General features: G+C 39.2%; 1 protein-coding gene across 3 annotated transcripts; it reads left to right on the top strand.

Annotated features, from left to right (window-relative positions):
- Positions 1-255: 255 nt before the first annotated feature.
- On the top strand, positions 256-15,589 carry SEC61A2 (SEC61 translocon subunit alpha 2). 3 transcript variants are annotated; one of them, XM_035325205.1, is made up of 13 exons: positions 260-413; positions 1,559-1,626; positions 4,195-4,337; positions 5,193-5,258; positions 6,965-7,043; positions 9,615-9,746; positions 9,889-9,998; positions 10,620-10,773; positions 11,707-11,867; positions 12,940-13,137; positions 13,364-13,555; positions 13,710-13,786; positions 14,481-15,589. In XM_035325205.1, exons 5-13 carry the CDS (start codon positions 6,983-6,985, stop codon positions 14,665-14,667), a joined length of 1,272 nt encoding a protein of 423 aa, XP_035181096.1. In that variant the 5' UTR covers positions 260-413; positions 1,559-1,626; positions 4,195-4,337; positions 5,193-5,258; positions 6,965-6,982; the 3' UTR covers positions 14,668-15,589. The 3 variants fall into 3 exon arrangements, with proteins under 3 accessions (XP_035181082.1, XP_035181096.1, XP_035181089.1); XM_035325191.1 differs by lacking the exon at positions 4,195-4,337 and having other exon boundaries at positions 256-413; XM_035325198.1 differs by lacking the exons at positions 260-413; positions 4,195-4,337 and adding an exon at positions 608-756.
- The last annotated feature ends 271 nt before the right edge of the window (positions 15,590-15,860 follow it).

The following is a 15,860-nucleotide window of genomic DNA, read 5'->3' on the forward strand; positions in this document are numbered from 1 at the left end:
TCTCACTCCAGAAAACAAACCACTGCATTTACCAGCTGGGCATTGCTTTGACCCAGGAAATATGCCACCAAGGAAAGCAACCCCAAAACTCAGAAGAAATTGGCAAAAATAAACGAGCGCCAGAGCTTCTTCGCCTCAAGGGGCAGGCGGGAAGGGGCAGCCGTGAGGCGCCGCCGCCTCAGCCCGGCCGCCAGCGGGACCTGAAGAGGCTCCGCTTCGGTTCCCCTGGCTCCTGAGAGAGGAGGAGGAGGGAAAGGAGGAGGAAAAGGAGGAGGAGAAGGAGGAGGAGCGGGTGCCGCCATGCCAGCAGGGAGGAGCCCTGCGCCCGGCTTCACGTCACGGCGGCGGCTGAGGGAGGGCGAGCGGCGGTGACAGCGGCTGAGGCAGCGCCGGCCCCGCCGCCGCCATGGGCAGTGAGTAGCGGGTTGGGGGCGGCCGCGGGGATCCTCCTCGCTGTCCCCCCTGAGGGGAGAACATGGCCTGGGGGAGTCCGAGCAGGACGAAGGGGGGCGTCGGTAGCACCCACCGGCAGGGCGAGGGTGGTCGGCGCTTTTTGGGGTGGGATTTTATGCCGCCCCCCCCCCGGCTCGCCATGGGGCGTGAAGCCGGGCTGTGGGATGAGCTGTTATGGGGGTGAAGGAGAAGCTTGGCCCAGCCGAGAGTGTGAGCATAAATCACGGGATTTCGACCCAAAAAAAGCTGCCTAACCTCGGTCCGCAGCGTAACGAGTGCGGTTTGGTGGAAGGGGAGCTGCTGGTGGGTTTTGGTGGATATCCAAATGTGAGCGTGTGTGGTGGGGGCGCTGGGGATACCCTGCAGGTTTTGGCAGGGAAATTGCCCACCTTTGTGTGTTCTGGATTTATTTTTTATTTTTTATTCATTTTATTTTCCAGAAAAAGAGCTCAAACTGTTGAGCTTTTCTGTGTTTTTAAAGGAGAAGCTGTGAGCAGAGATGGACCAAAAGTTAAAGTAAAATCCCACGAAGTTCTGAGCAGAATAGGTGTTGCAGTGATTTAAATTAAGGTTTCTAAAAATATTTGAGTGATTTTTTTCCTTTCTCTCACCTAAGTGCACACGTAAACCACAAGGTACTGGTCACTGTGTAGGTACTCTTTAGCATCCTTTGCTGCTGTGTTTAACAGGCACAGACCAATATATATATTCTATTTATATATATATATATGGAATATATTCCATTTATTTTTAAATGGAATATAATTTTGTTCACTTTTGTGATATATCCACTATTACTTCTCCCCTCAGATGATTAGAGGAGTAGAGGATGGGTCAAATCTGTGTTAAAAAAGGATTCTCTTCCACATTTTCACCCATTTTTCAACAGCTTCAGGAAAACGGAGTTATTTTTCAGGCTTGAATTAGAGTGCGTGTTGATGAAATAATTGCCTTATAAAGTGTTCTCACATTTTATTTTTTCCCTGGAAGATAAATAAAGTTGTAAGAAGCCTTATAAATTCATGTATGTTCATTAAAATATTTCCCTCTTGCCCTCTTGTTCTTTTTTTTTTTTTTTTTTGGTTTGTTTTCTTTTCTGGAACAGTTAAATTCTTGGAAGTTATTAAACCATTCTGTGCGGTTTTACCTGAAATCCAGAAGCCAGAAAGAAAGGTGGGTGCCACATTATGTTTCTACTTTTATTGGTTCATAGATAAGACTGTTGTGCTATTTGAGTCTATGCTGCAATACTCACACAGACAATGGGCCCTAAAGTAGGACAGGTTCTTTGGAGGAGAGGAAATCCATGTTAAGGTGAAAGATTAACATAATGATAAAATCTTAACTGCCTTCTGAGTTGTTCCACTTGGTAATTGTATTAACTCATTTTGTTTCATGTCTTATCTCTAGACTAACTTTATTACTTTCAGCTCCCTGTGACTGGATCTATGTTAATATACCAAACCGGAATTTTCAAGCTTTTTTTCCTGTGGATAACAGTGTTGGCATTGGCTTTAAGTACTGGTGACACTTCTAGGCTTTGAGTTGGCTTAGGTATTACTTTTAAAAGGCCTGTGCTGGAATTCAGGAACCCCACATTTAGTACTTCCTTTCCTACAAAACAAAACGTTTCCTACTCCAATAACCATTTCCCTTTTGATGAGGTGGGAAAGTGATCTGTGATAAAGTTCACATAATTGCTCCCTGTTCACCTACTGGATGTGACACTTTCCTTTGTTTTGAAACCAACATACTGAGTTCATTTACAGCTGATCTACCTATTCCCATAGCCCTAAAACCCACTTCTCTGCCTATTTTGTAGATCAAAATTAATTTCTGCAGATCAGAAGGATCAGAAAGACCTGCCCTGTCAAAAAAAAATAAATGAAAAATCTCTCCCTGGGACTGATTTTTAAGAAGATTGGGATTTATCCTGTCTCTTCATCTTGTCCATCATTCCTTGTTGATTCCCAGCATCTTTCCCTCTCAGGACATGTCTCCAAACAAGTGATATCAGTCAGACAAAGGCATCTTCAGAGCAGGAGTCTCCAGACCCAGACCTTGTGCCCAGATCAGGATGCAACTGCTTTGAGCAGAAAGTTTGAGTGCTGTGTTTCTGCAGCAGTGAACCTTAGTGCAGTCTTCTCATGCCGGTTTAGGGCATATCTTTGGGATGGTTATATCTGCCTATCCCCCTTTTTCTAATGAAGTAGATGAGAAGAGGAAGCTAAGATAAATCTATAGAGATATTGAGGTTTCTGTAAAGCTCAGCAACAGTTGTGATTTTTCTCTTGGCTTCTTTCTCCTACCCTTCTCTTTGCCAGAGAGGAAGAGAGACTTTATTAGTCCATGTCCTCCATCAGCTGATGAAAGATGCCCAGGGAGGTGCTAAAATTCTTGTCCTTGCTGCTTGGGTCACTTTGTCTCTTTCACTATCTAGGTCACTGTCTAGGCAATGACTCTCGGTTGCCAGCCTTGTACAGATTTGAAGTGAATAACATATTTGGGAACAATGTTCCTAGACTGAAGAGTCGTTTGAGCATTTTACATTATGTTCCTTGCTTGTGTCTAGTCTGTTAAGTGACCTAGGTCACTCTGTATAACTGTAATTCTTCTTTGTTTATTGTTTGCTTGCAAACTTTATGGGCAAACATAATTAGTAATGATTTAGTGGGTTGGTTAAGGGCAGGACAAGAAATGAAGATTTTTTTTTTTAAAAAGCCCTCTTCTCTTAGCTTGTATTGATGGTCCAGTGAAGATGAAGTTTTGATTCAGATGTGCCCGCGTTGAACCATTTTTCTATTATTTTTGATGAGGGAAGTGGGCTTTTGCTGTCACTGGGGAGTGTTGCTTTTGTTGTTAGGCCAAGCTGGTTACCAGAAGCAAATGCTGCTTTTTGTAGTTAGTAGCATTTGTTCGTATTACCCTGATATGCACAGATTTTTTTCAAAGAAGTAGAACACAATGTTCAGAACGCCAAGATGATGATGCTCAAGTCCCTTTATTTTCACAGGTTGTAAGTGAGAAAAATGTCAAAGGAATAAAATGTCCAGTTGAATCTGATCAGATGATGAAAAGTACTCTTTTTGGGCTTGTTATCATTTGTGGCTGGAATATTTTGGTACCAGTTGGTATTTTGCTGTTCTTGGCATGCAGATTCATATGCCTTCTTTTTCTTTCCTTTTTTTTTCTTCGTTTTGAATCACAGAGACTGTTCCTCATGAATAAACTGTGATTTGACTGTTGCAGAATTTTCTAATGCTCATGTTCACCATAGTTAAAGTGAGAGCCTGGGCAGTTACACAGCTTAAGAGACTGACACCTCAGAAGCTAAGTTTAGGCTGCAGAGATAGTGCTGCTTGTTTTTCTTGTTTTAAAAGTCTGTACTTAAAAGCTGAAGAATAAAATTCAAACAGCACGTAGTAAAGTGGGTCAGCACTGCATAAAATCTAACACAAGACATTGGATTTATTTGCTGCTGTCACTATTTTTCTTTTTTTAACTTTGTACTGCGTGTATTTTTAGCATCTGGCCTCTTTTAGCAGTGAGTCTGTATCAGTAAATACATTAAATTACTGGAATTATTTTGCTTCAAAGTAAGTGCATGTCTTCACTTACAAAGATATGGATTATTTCCGAGTTTTTCTTTGAGAAGCTGCACTGTTGCCTCAGTTTGTAGCTTCTTATTTGTGGGGCCTAGAAAACTAGGCACTAATCCTTTCTCTTGTTACTTCTCTACAGGCAGGTTCAGTGGTTGGAGGCAGAAATCTCTTGCTTCTGCTGGGTCTGTCTTGTATGTTAGTTCATGTCTCCTTTTAGTAGCTGCTGTGCTCTTGTCTGCAGAGAACACGCTTCTCCCAGGGTTTACAGTCCGTGGAGGAGAGGTGGGAATTTGAACATAACGCTGAATCTTAGATCTCTCTTGGTCTCTGCAAATGCTTTCTTTCTCTCTCAGGCTTTGAGAAAAACTCTGGTTCAAATGTAAACCTTGTGATTCTTCTCTTCTTGCTCGTGGCAGTAGTTACAGTATTCTGCCTCAAAGTTGTGGCCCTGAGAATCTCCTCAATACGCTAGTGACTGATGATCATTAATCTGACTATCTTTTAAAAATTGTACCTAATCTGCATGGATAGAAATACTTCAGAGGGGAAAAAAAAATCCTTTAAAATCACATTGTAGTCTGTGTCTGTGATTGCAATGGTTCATTTAAGCTTCCTGTGACACCTTTTGACTAAATGTCTTCTGACTGATTTGAATTCCTGTCCAAAACTAATGGTTCTTCTGGTTTTTAATCACTTAACTTTCAGCCTTACAAAACTGTACCTCCAATCTTTTGAAGCCTAGAGATAAAACCTCTGCAGATAAGTTTTTTTTTTTTTTGCATTAATCTTTCATGTTTGTTCTGTTATGTTCATGTTTTTAGCCATGCTGCTGCTTTTCTGTAAATACCCCCTGTATTAGAATACTGTATATAAAACATGTTCTGCTCACCAAACATCAAGCACACTGTCTGCCAGATCCCATATAAGCTTTCTTTGACTACCCAGTCACAGACTAGCCCGTGACTATCTCTAAAAACTCTGAAATCATATTAAAAATAATTTCTGATGAGAAACGACGCCATCTGGCTCAACGTCTTCACATCTAATTCTGAACGATGATCAGCACTAACGTGGTAGTGGAGTGAAAATTCTACGTACGACGAGCACAATAATCTCTGTCCCCAATCTGTTCTGCAGATCCAGTTCAGAGAGAAGGTGCTATGGACAGCTATTACACTCTTCATTTTCCTAGTATGCTGCCAGGTGGGTGTTGATATTTTCTGCGTTTCACAAAGGATGTATTCTGTATGTAGAATGCTAAAAATGTGAGCCTTTGTCTGTTCATGTTGACCTGTCAGTTTCAGTTATGTATTTTTGTGGTTAAGTATTTAAAGTTCATTTAAATGAATAAGACTATTTCAGAAATAGTCTTTATTATTCATTTATATGAAGTTAATGCTTTCTATTTGATCTGAAATACTTTTTAAAAGTGAAATATCCTACGAAATAGTGATACTGGCTGCAGGGTAAACAGCAGAGCTAATTATTCATTGAGTAACCTAAGCAGCAAGTTTATGCATTCTTTACTGTCTGTTCATAGCTAAATTTAAATTTTAGCAGTAACAAGTTTGAAAATGAACTGGAAGTGACTGTTCTTACCTGATTCCTCTTGAGCAAGCTAATGAGTTGTAAAGATTGCGGGGAAATGTTTTTCTGAGGTGTTTAAGTTGACATTTAGAACTTGAGTTTTTTAATATATTGTTGAAGATGTTAGGTAACCTCCCTTCCCCAGGGTCTTTGTAAACATTTACATGATCCTTAATATTTATAAATGTGGGAGTTCTTAGAAACCTGCACTAGGGTTGTGAACGGATAGCTTTGTTTTTTAAAGAATACACATTGCAGAAAATCCATACGTTACTTGATTTATTTTTTTATAACTTTTCGACCTCTTAGATCATTTAGAATGAACCAGACATCTTCAGGCTTAGCTTCTTTAGGTTATATTTTATTTATTTATAAACTTGAACTTGCCTGTCCCAGTCGGGCTCTGTAGCAGCAGTTTATTACTTGGATGTTTACAACACTGAAAGACTGTTGAAAGGCTAAACCCCAGCTCTCATACCTAACTGGATGAGGCAGGAAGGATACTAGAGATAGAAGAACGTGTTGTTTATCTATGCTTCCTAGCTGCTAAATAGATGCATAATTAAGACTTTTTGTATAAACTTGGCTAACTTTGACATTTTCATATAGGACATTTTAAAAACACATTCCCAGCTGTAGAACCTGAATATTTAAACTTGATGGAGGAAGATATTTATGTTGTAATTTATGCTTGATCTTTAATTTGTACTGAAAATAAATTTTGTTTAGGGCTGCTTAAAAATAATAAAAATAAAAAATATTGCTTTCTTCTGTCTTCTCAGAAAAGTTTGGTTACAGTTTTTGTTCCATTATTTTTTTGAAGTTCCAAATTGATGCAGAAATTTTGCTGAAATAAGAAATGGAATGTCGCATAGTTATTTTATTTTCTACTTTTTCCCCTCCATTCTGTTACTCGTTTGTAATAACCTAGTTATTTATTTTTTCCCTTTTCTCCCTCCCCCTGGGCTGTAGTACTCCATAACTGCCTAGAACAGCCATTTACATCTTCAGCTTTAGTAATCTAGCTTATGTGCACTGACTCTTTTTTTTCCAGGGACTTCTGTTTTTTTTTTTTTTTTTTTTTTTTTTTTTCTCCTGTAGAAGGGGTCTTAGGTTCCATAGCGTAGTCCTCTGAGTCATACCCCAGTTAGAGGATTAAAATAGATGGTCTCGGTATCTCTGTTATTGTACATTCTGGTTTAATTAAAAAAAAAAAGAAATATGTTAAAGAGTGTAACAGTTGAGTCATTACAAGTTCAGATTCTTGGGTTAATGGAAGCTTTCTTTGTACATGTGTTTAATGCTGCTGTGTGCTTTGACAGATACCTTTGTTTGGAATCATGTCATCAGATTCTGCGGATCCTTTCTATTGGATGCGAGTCATTCTTGCGTCAAACAGGGGTTAGTAGATTATTTCTTTTCTCTGCTTTTTGTCGGTATAAACAGACTGGGGATAAAATGGGTGGCTGTTAAATTTCATAGAACCCAGGTGTAACGTGGAAGAACTTTGTAAGGTTCTTAACACAGAATGACTGATATCTGAGACATACTTCAGTGCAGGAATGGGGTTCCCTCTGATGTGTAAATTAGATTCATTTTGACTCTCAACTTTGGGGATGATTCTGTTTCAAAGTCTCTTCCTGATAAGTGTATGGGACATCAAGTCTTTTCCCCTGGCAGTTAAGGAGGAAAACACTGTATGCATGCAAATCAGTTACGTCTCGTAACGCCTTGGGTGATGATAAATCATTATGGGTGATTTGATAGGCTGGAAAGCTAAAGGCAGAAATGATTAGGCTTATAGTTTAGGAAACCCAAAGTAATTTTTTGTAGAATAGACAAATGAAGTCCAAACGAATACATAAAAGATTTAAACTAATGCTAGAAGCCTAAAACTTAGGACCTGGCAAACATGACTACAAATGAGGTCACTACCCAAACAGAATAGTAACTGGCTGGGAAAAGACTAGAGAGACTGTGAAGGCAACAAAAAACAGGAGTGGGAAAGTTAATTTACACCTAAGTCAACTGACTAGATGTCATTGGAGGATGTGAGGTAAAAGGCTAAAGTTTTTGACATCCTAATTTTCCCAAATAGTTATTAAGATCTTGATCTCTGGTGGGAAAAAAAAAAAAGTCAATAAGGTGCGGAGAGGCACTTTTTCCCCTTAGTGTAAAAGAGAAGGGGCAGCCCATGGTATTTTTAAGCAGCATGTTACAATTGGTGGCAGAAGGTGCCAGAAGCAGTTCCTGAGCAAATTCCTCATATATGTATGGGAAAAGGGAAATACAGCATGGTACATCCCATGGAGAAGGGGCCCTTTTCAGAGATGGGATGTGAGAATAGATGAGCTTCTAGTCTGATCAGCTATGAATACAGCATTCCTACTTCCTTTGACCTTCCTTGTGACCTTACTGACCACACATCTACTGTCACTGATTCTTATTGAGACTTTGCAAGTCTCTAGTGGCTAAACACTTTTTTTGATTAATAATTTTCTGGTAATTTTATGATGGAACACTACTACACTACTGTGCTACAAGCGAGAGCAGAATTGCACTTAAATGTACAGAATTCTGAAAAACTGTGAGCTGGTTCTCCTTTTAATCTCTCTGGTGGATATTATGACAATGTCAGAAAAAACATGCTTTATTTATACACTTTCAGTGTTCATGTAAAAGAGTTCAGAAGTAATCTGGTCTGGCTTAATTCAATATTAAACTTGTAAAATGTGTCCTTACCCAAACTTTTTTTCTCCTTAGATTTAAGGTTCTAGTTTGAGAAACGTGGGAAGATTCAGCACCTGGTAGTTTGTTTATTAATTTTCATCCAGGTTTTCAGCTTTTTATTTATTTATTTATTTATTTATTTATTTATTTATTTATTTTTAATAAACCTTCAGCATTTTCATACTGGAGAAGAATTTCTGGTATGAACTGAAGGATAAATTAAATGTCAAAAATGATCTCTTTATAATAGTCTTGCTCTAAAAAGGTGATGTGGAAGATGTTTCTTGTATAGTCAAGAGAGTACATTTTACAGGCAAAAGGTGGGTTATTTTCCTGAGTTTAATTGCTTTGAGTATCTTCAGTTCTGCTCTCGTACCACGAAGTAATATAATTCAAGCAGATACCAGTAGTTAAACAAGACCTTGCTGAGGATATATCTGAGTTCGAGTACATGGTGGTAGTTCAGTTACTGTGTGTGTGGCACTGAGGGTGTAAGCAATGTTACAGTGCCTCAGTTTTTATTACACCAGATGAAACAATGGGGGGAAAACAGACAGGTTTTCTGGAACATAAATCTATATGCTGCAGAATTAGTGTTTTACAAAGTTATATTTTCCTGTTTGAGTTGTCTGGAGTTGAACATCAATACCTTGCACCAGTAGGTGAGGTGGAACATCTTAATGATGTGTTTGTCCTGTTAAGAACTGGTTTAGTCCTAAACTTCTGTTCTCTTAACTAGAGGTAGTGATTCGGAGAGTGCTGTTGGCGGGCTCTGTGGATCTGCATCTTCTTTCTTGTGGTCTTCCCAATTAAACCTTTGTAAAAAGTGACAGCTGAAGCAGTGACTGAATAAACAACCAAGGAGAAGATGGCTTCTGGTGAAAGGTTCCTTGATATGACATGCCAAAAAGCTAGCTCTGTAACCTGCTAAGCTTCAGTGCGTGTGGACCTGTAGCATTCATGTGGTTTCATAAAGATATTTAAGGTGAAAAGCTACATAGGTTTGTCATGCTGCCTTCAAACTTACAGATTCTAACTTCTGTGGTAAGATGATGGTCTTTGTTTTGGTTATGTCTGTACTGGAATATTCATTTGAAGGGTTATGAAAAACGTTCCCTATAGGTCAGAAGTGAAATGTTCCCTAGAGGTCAGAAGTCTTTCAACAGGCCTAATATCCTCGGTGAATAATCCTTTAGGAGAGATGTTTAAATTGTAATTTTGTTGTTTTTTCTTCCTGGTCAGGTACGTTGATGGAATTGGGTATCTCCCCCATCGTGACATCTGGTTTGATCATGCAGCTGTTAGCTGGAGCAAAGATCATCGAAGTTGGTGATACGCCGAAAGACAGAGCCTTGTTCAACGGGGCTCAGAAATGTAAGTGCTGCTCTGATTGAAATGAATGATCATCTTTTTATTTGGAAAGCAGTCTGCTGAAGTGATACTAGATGTGAAATTTCTTCGATAGGTGAATCCGGGAGATTTTTTTTTAAAGGATTTGCTTTCTTTCTTGTTCTAGTATTTGGGATGATTATTACCATCGGGCAAGCCATTGTCTATGTTATGACTGGGATGTATGGAGATCCTGCTGAAATGGGTGCTGGGATTTGTCTGCTTATTATAATTCAGGTTTGTAATCAGCTATTTTGTGTGTAACTAAAACTGGTTAGATGCAGTATGGCTGGAAGGAAAAATCTTTCTGTGTTTGGCTGCCTTTTATTTATTTTTAATACTAGGAAACACCATCCTTCGTGTCTGCTGTCTACATATGAGAAATTCCTAAATCTTCCGTAAAGGAGGAGAAAGTCAGGATAATTAATATCACAAATGTTTCAGACAAGGAGTGGCTGCTTGATTCCAAGTGTAGAAACTAGTAGACTTTGAAAGCAGCAGCTGCTGTTCAGTACCACAGAAGAGTTCTCATTTAGGAGTAAAGATTCAACTTGCAGGCATTATCCTTTAGAGCAAATCAGTAGATTCTCAGACTTAAACACTTTACTGAAGAAAAAAGTGCTTTCTGAGTAGTCCATTTGCTTGCGTCAATGTTGAAAAGTCACCGAGATTATTGCCAGGTGAGATGTGCAGGTGCGTACGTGAGAGGGCAGAAATACTGCATGAATGGTATTTGGATAAGAAACAACTTAAAGATCACTTTCCAGCATGATGAAAATAACTGAAGCAAGTAATTAATATGTAATTCCTAACTCCATTTATTCTTGTTTCTGCTCAGTTTTGTTTCTTTTCCCACAGCTGTTTGTTGCTGGCTTGATTGTGCTGCTGTTAGACGAGTTGCTACAGAAAGGTTACGGGTTGGGGTCCGGTATTTCCCTATTTATTGCTACCAATATCTGTGAAACCATTGTCTGGAAGGCTTTTAGTCCCACTACCATCAACACTGGCAGAGGTATGGGTGCTCTTACAACTAGTTGTAATGCGTTTCAGTGGCTTTATGCTATGCATACACTTTATCAGCTGTAGCTTCTAAAAAAAATTGTCAGACATTGACGATGAGAATGGTGTCTGACTTGCAAGAAGATAAATTAATTAGCTCCAAATTTTCTTTTGCTGATTTGAATTTCAGTAGTTAAGAGCTATAGCCCCTTGACCGAAGATTTTAGATTTTCAAAGTGCAGTAGCCTTGTTTTAGCATAATTTAGTCTGTAGAAATAGAAGAGAGATTAAATTCTGTATGTTCAGGGGAGATGTTTTTGATCCAACTGTTGTTTGTGGCGAGGGGTTACTGTTAGTTATTGCCTCCAAATTACTTAAAGCTTATTTGAGTCTTCAGAGCCTGCCATCTGTTTGTTCTTCAGCCAATATCTGGTTGTCCAGAGACTCTGGAAATACTAAGTCAAGATACATCCTGTGTTTGCATCAAGAAGTTAATTAGATTAATGAAATCTAGTTAATTATCTGAAATTCTGAGCCAGGATTTTAGTTAGCTCTCATTTTCACCAGACTTCTCATACTTCTCTCTGCTGTGGTATATTTCTGCTTTTCTAAAGCTATTTTTTCTCCTCTTTTATTATTTCTTCCTTCCAATCCTCCTCCTACCCCCAGGAAAGAAAGAAAAAAGAAAAAAAAAAAAAAGATTCTTTTGTGTGAGACCTTTTTTTCTTTTTCTTAACCAAGAATAATCTTGATTATTCTCCCTTCTGTGAATTAGAACACTGTATTGTGATACATTTCTTGTAACAGGATTTATGTCCTATTGAATCTGATTTTAGACATGTTGCTTTTAAAATTCCCTGAGGAAAGCTGTGAAGATTTTTTTTTTTTTAATTTTGTTTTAAAAGTATGGTTTAAAACTTCTTTTCTTTTTTTTTGCTTTTTGTAGGAACAGAGTTTGAGGGTGCTGTGATTGCCTTATTTCATCTTCTGGCTACGCGAACCGACAAAGTCCGCGCTTTGCGGGAGGCTTTCTACCGACAGAATTTGCCCAATCTCATGAATCTGATTGCTACAGTATTTGTGTTTGCTGTCGTCATATATTTTCAGGTAAAATGAGAAATTTCTCATGGTACCTCATGCATAGGTAGAAGTGCTTGGGCTCCAGGGAGTGCAGTCGCTGGGGAAAAAATAAATTGCAAAACTACAACAACTGAACTATCTCAGATTTCAGTAAGGAATTCTTTTGATTTGAATAGTGTTACTTCAGTACAGTACCATGCCTCTGTGACAGTACAGCTGTTAAATTTTATACCTATACGCAGGCAGTGATGTAATTTCACATTCTGTTAGGTGCCATACAGGCTTTTGTGCTAAAAGATGGTTTCTGGAACTGCAGTGATTGTATAATACAACAAATAGCATTGATATTCAAAGTCGAGTTAAAAAGTAATACCTTTGGCCACAGCTAGAGAACCTTGCTTCTTTGGGGCACGCATGATACAGATTTGTTCAGGAAATGACTCTGTAATTAATAGATAGCTTATGGTGCCGTGTTCCCCCCTGCACTCCCACTTCCCCCAGATTTTCTTGAAATACTTAGCTGTTTATTTTTAAATTTGAGTATTTGCTAAAATGGGTACTAAAGTAGACCCTTTTTTTTTGGGGGGGGGGGGGGTTGGTTTGGTTTGGTTTTGTGGGTGTGTCCAAAACATGATGTTTTTCAAGCTGTTGAGAGTGAGTGCTGGCAAAAAACAACAACCTTGAATTCTATGGTTTTCAAATTCGTGTGGCTTTTTTGGGCCTACTGAGTTCGGAGCCCACCCCAGAAAAGAGAAAGGTGGGCTTGCAAATATAAGTCTGATGCTCACCGGTTAAGTTAAAAGCCGTTAAAGGGTTCTATCAAACCATCTTCTATAAAGTAAGTGTATTTTAGAGGAATGTTACTTAGCAGTGCAGAGAGAATGTTTATATAAAAAGAATGTAACACGACCAAGCAGTAACACTTACAGATCTCTAAAATCTGTAACACAGGCTGTAGCAGAAAGCCTTTGGGCTTTACTGTCCTGGAGTTTGCACTCCTTGTTTATCTAGCAGATATCTTCAGGGATAGCTTTTGGGCACACTAGGAGTGATTTCTATCTTAGAAATAAACTCGATGCATTTGTGTTCTTTCTTGTAGGGATTTCGTGTTGATTTACCAATCAAGTCTGCACGGTATCGTGGACAGTACAGCAGCTATCCTATCAAGCTCTTTTATACCTCCAACATTCCCATCATTCTGCAGTCTGCCTTAGTTTCGAACCTCTATGTTATTTCTCAGATGTTGTCCGTTCGTTTTAGTGGCAACTTCTTGGTGAACTTATTAGGACAGTGGGCAGTAAGTATATTATCACTTAAAAAAAATAATAATGACATATAAATCCATGTCCATATTACTTTACGGTGAGACTTGGGTATTTAACCAGCAGAAAACTGGAATGCTTATTTCCTAACATTTGTAGGGAAAAACTGTTTTAAACTCTGAAGAGGGATTCCTCTGTAAACACAGGATAGGAAGATGAGGTCTGGGAGAATTAATTACTTCTTTTCTTCCCCTCTCATAGGATGTCAGTGGCGGTGGCCCTGCTCGTTCTTACCCTGTTGGTGGCCTGTGCTACTACTTGTCCCCTCCGGAATCCATGGGTGCAATATTTGAGGATCCCGTCCATGTCATAGTTTATATAATTTTTATGTTGGGATCCTGTGCGTTCTTCTCCAAGACTTGGATTGAGGTGTCTGGTTCCTCAGCAAAAGACGTAGGTGTTCTGATAAATGTGCCTAATGATTGTATTTTCAAACACTGCCTCTAATTTAGAACCGACTAGTTCCTAACTGATCGGTTATTGCTCTGACTAAACACCAGATGACTGTGAAACACTGCAGCAGTTTCATAAAATCATGTTTCTGCAGGTTGCCAAGCAACTCAAAGAACAGCAAATGGTGATGAGAGGCCACAGGGACACTTCAATGGTTCACGAGCTTAACAGGTGAGGAAATGCTGACCTCCAGCTGTGCTGCTCTGCTGGGTGGGGAAGAGTGCTGGGAAAGTGTCAACTAGAGCAGATACGCTCGGAAAAATCAGGGATTTTTTCCAGTACAAATGTCAAGATCCTTCCCGTTCAGCTGTCTTCTGTCCCGGTAATGCAAAAGATTTATATAGCGGTGGGTGAGAGGTTAACCTGTAGAATATTTGAGTAAGCAGAGTAAGGAGGGAATTTGGGTTCAATCTCTTCTATGTTTTTAAAAGGAAGAAATCTTGATTTTCCCAGGTGTTTAATTTACCATTTCTGAACTAAGATGACACTACAGAAGTGGTACTTGATGCACTACGCAAAGCGTGCAGGTGTGGATTGCAAGGCAGGTTTGTCCCTGCTTATTGAAGCCATTGGTTTTAGTCCCGTGGAGGTTACATAGTATGCATATAACGAAAAAAAGTTACCCTGTTAACTAAAAAGCTTTGTCGGTGGTCAATTATTTATGCAGCTTTCCTAGCAGTGAATATTTATTTTAGCTCCTACACTGTGCAAATATGACTTAGAAGATTGTAAGATGTAACGGCAGAGTTGCAATTGCAATGCTAAACTCGTCCCTAAATATTCAAGTTGGTTGTTTTAGTTGTAAATGTATTGCTAGAACCTTTGCAGGAAAACGTGTCATTCTGAATAGTTCCCTTTGTTCCAGGTACATCCCTACAGCAGCTGCATTTGGTGGTTTGTGCATCGGGGCCCTTTCGGTTTTAGCTGACTTCCTAGGAGCCATTGGGTCGGGCACCGGCATTCTGCTTGCAGTCACCATTATTTATCAGTATTTTGAAATATTTGTAAAAGAACAAGCAGAAGTTGGAGGAGTAGGTGCGTTATTTTTCTAGATGTCCAAATATTTCATGGTTTTGTGTGAAAGGGAAAGTATTTTGACAACATGCGTCACTTAGTCCAATAATGCTCTTTTCTTTTTACTTGTTTTAAAGTGCTCCGTGTCCCGTTACTGTAACGGGCATCGAGCCATGCCTGTGTGCAGCATCAGTACCAGCTGCCTTAAGAATAAAGTTTACATTATCTCGTTTAAGTATATCTAGTGTTGCCTGTAATGCTGGAAACCAATTCATCTACCTTGCTGTTGAAACACTACAGTGAGATGGTAAAATGTATCAGTTCGATGTTGGTAAACATTTTTGCACAGTATTAAAATGTTAAATTTATTTCCGAGTCCTTAATAGGAAAAAAAAGAAATCTCCATTCAGATTGCCACGCGTCAGTATTCTTAACGAAATTGATTTGTAGCCTGTATTTTACATTAATTTTTGTACTTTTTTAACTTGCATTTCCCCATCACTGAACTCAGCACTCGTTATTCCTTTGCGGTGTCTCCACCCAGGCACCTTTCTTTAGCTCTAAGGGTGGACGAGCAAACGTTTTTACCAGAGACTGATACTCATCTCACCTGTGCACTGGTTTGGTGGTGGGTTTGCTGCATCACGGGGACTGGGGCACTGCTGTTTCTTGCCCTGGGTTTCCTGTGAGACAGCGTGTGGTAGCTGCTGTCACGCTGGCAAGTCAGCCCGGTAATTTTGTTTGAAACATGTACTTGTGAAAACTGTGCCACTGAAACTTCATGTCCACTTTGCTTTCGTGAGTCTAAAGAGCAAGGCCTGGTTCCTAAAGCAGTGTTCATAGAAGGGAAAGGGGGGGGGAACGTGGAGTTCCTGCTGAAAACTTATTTATGTTGTCGCACTTTACAGCGGCAATGTAAGAAGTGTAAACGTTAGACAATAAACTTATTTAATTAAGCTCTCTCCTGTCTCTTTTCTGTGCAACATACATAATTCATATGCAGTTCTGAGTAATTTCCTACAGGCTTTGATAGTGAGGTAGGTCTGTAAGGCCTTTTTTTTCTGTTTACCCTTTTTCTTTCTAGAATATAATTAAGGTTGCTGAAAAAAAACGAATCTCAAGTTTTCTCCCCTTAAAATTGTTGAGTTTTCTGCTCACTTGGAGCTGCTGGCTTTTTCTCTTTGATTTTCCATTTTGATTTCTGTCTTTCATACTTGAAAGTAACTTTGCA

This window comes from Oxyura jamaicensis, chromosome 1 (assembly GCF_011077185.1).
Source record: "Oxyura jamaicensis isolate SHBP4307 breed ruddy duck chromosome 1, BPBGC_Ojam_1.0, whole genome shotgun sequence".
NCBI classification, from domain to species: domain Eukaryota; kingdom Metazoa; phylum Chordata; class Aves; order Anseriformes; family Anatidae; genus Oxyura; species Oxyura jamaicensis.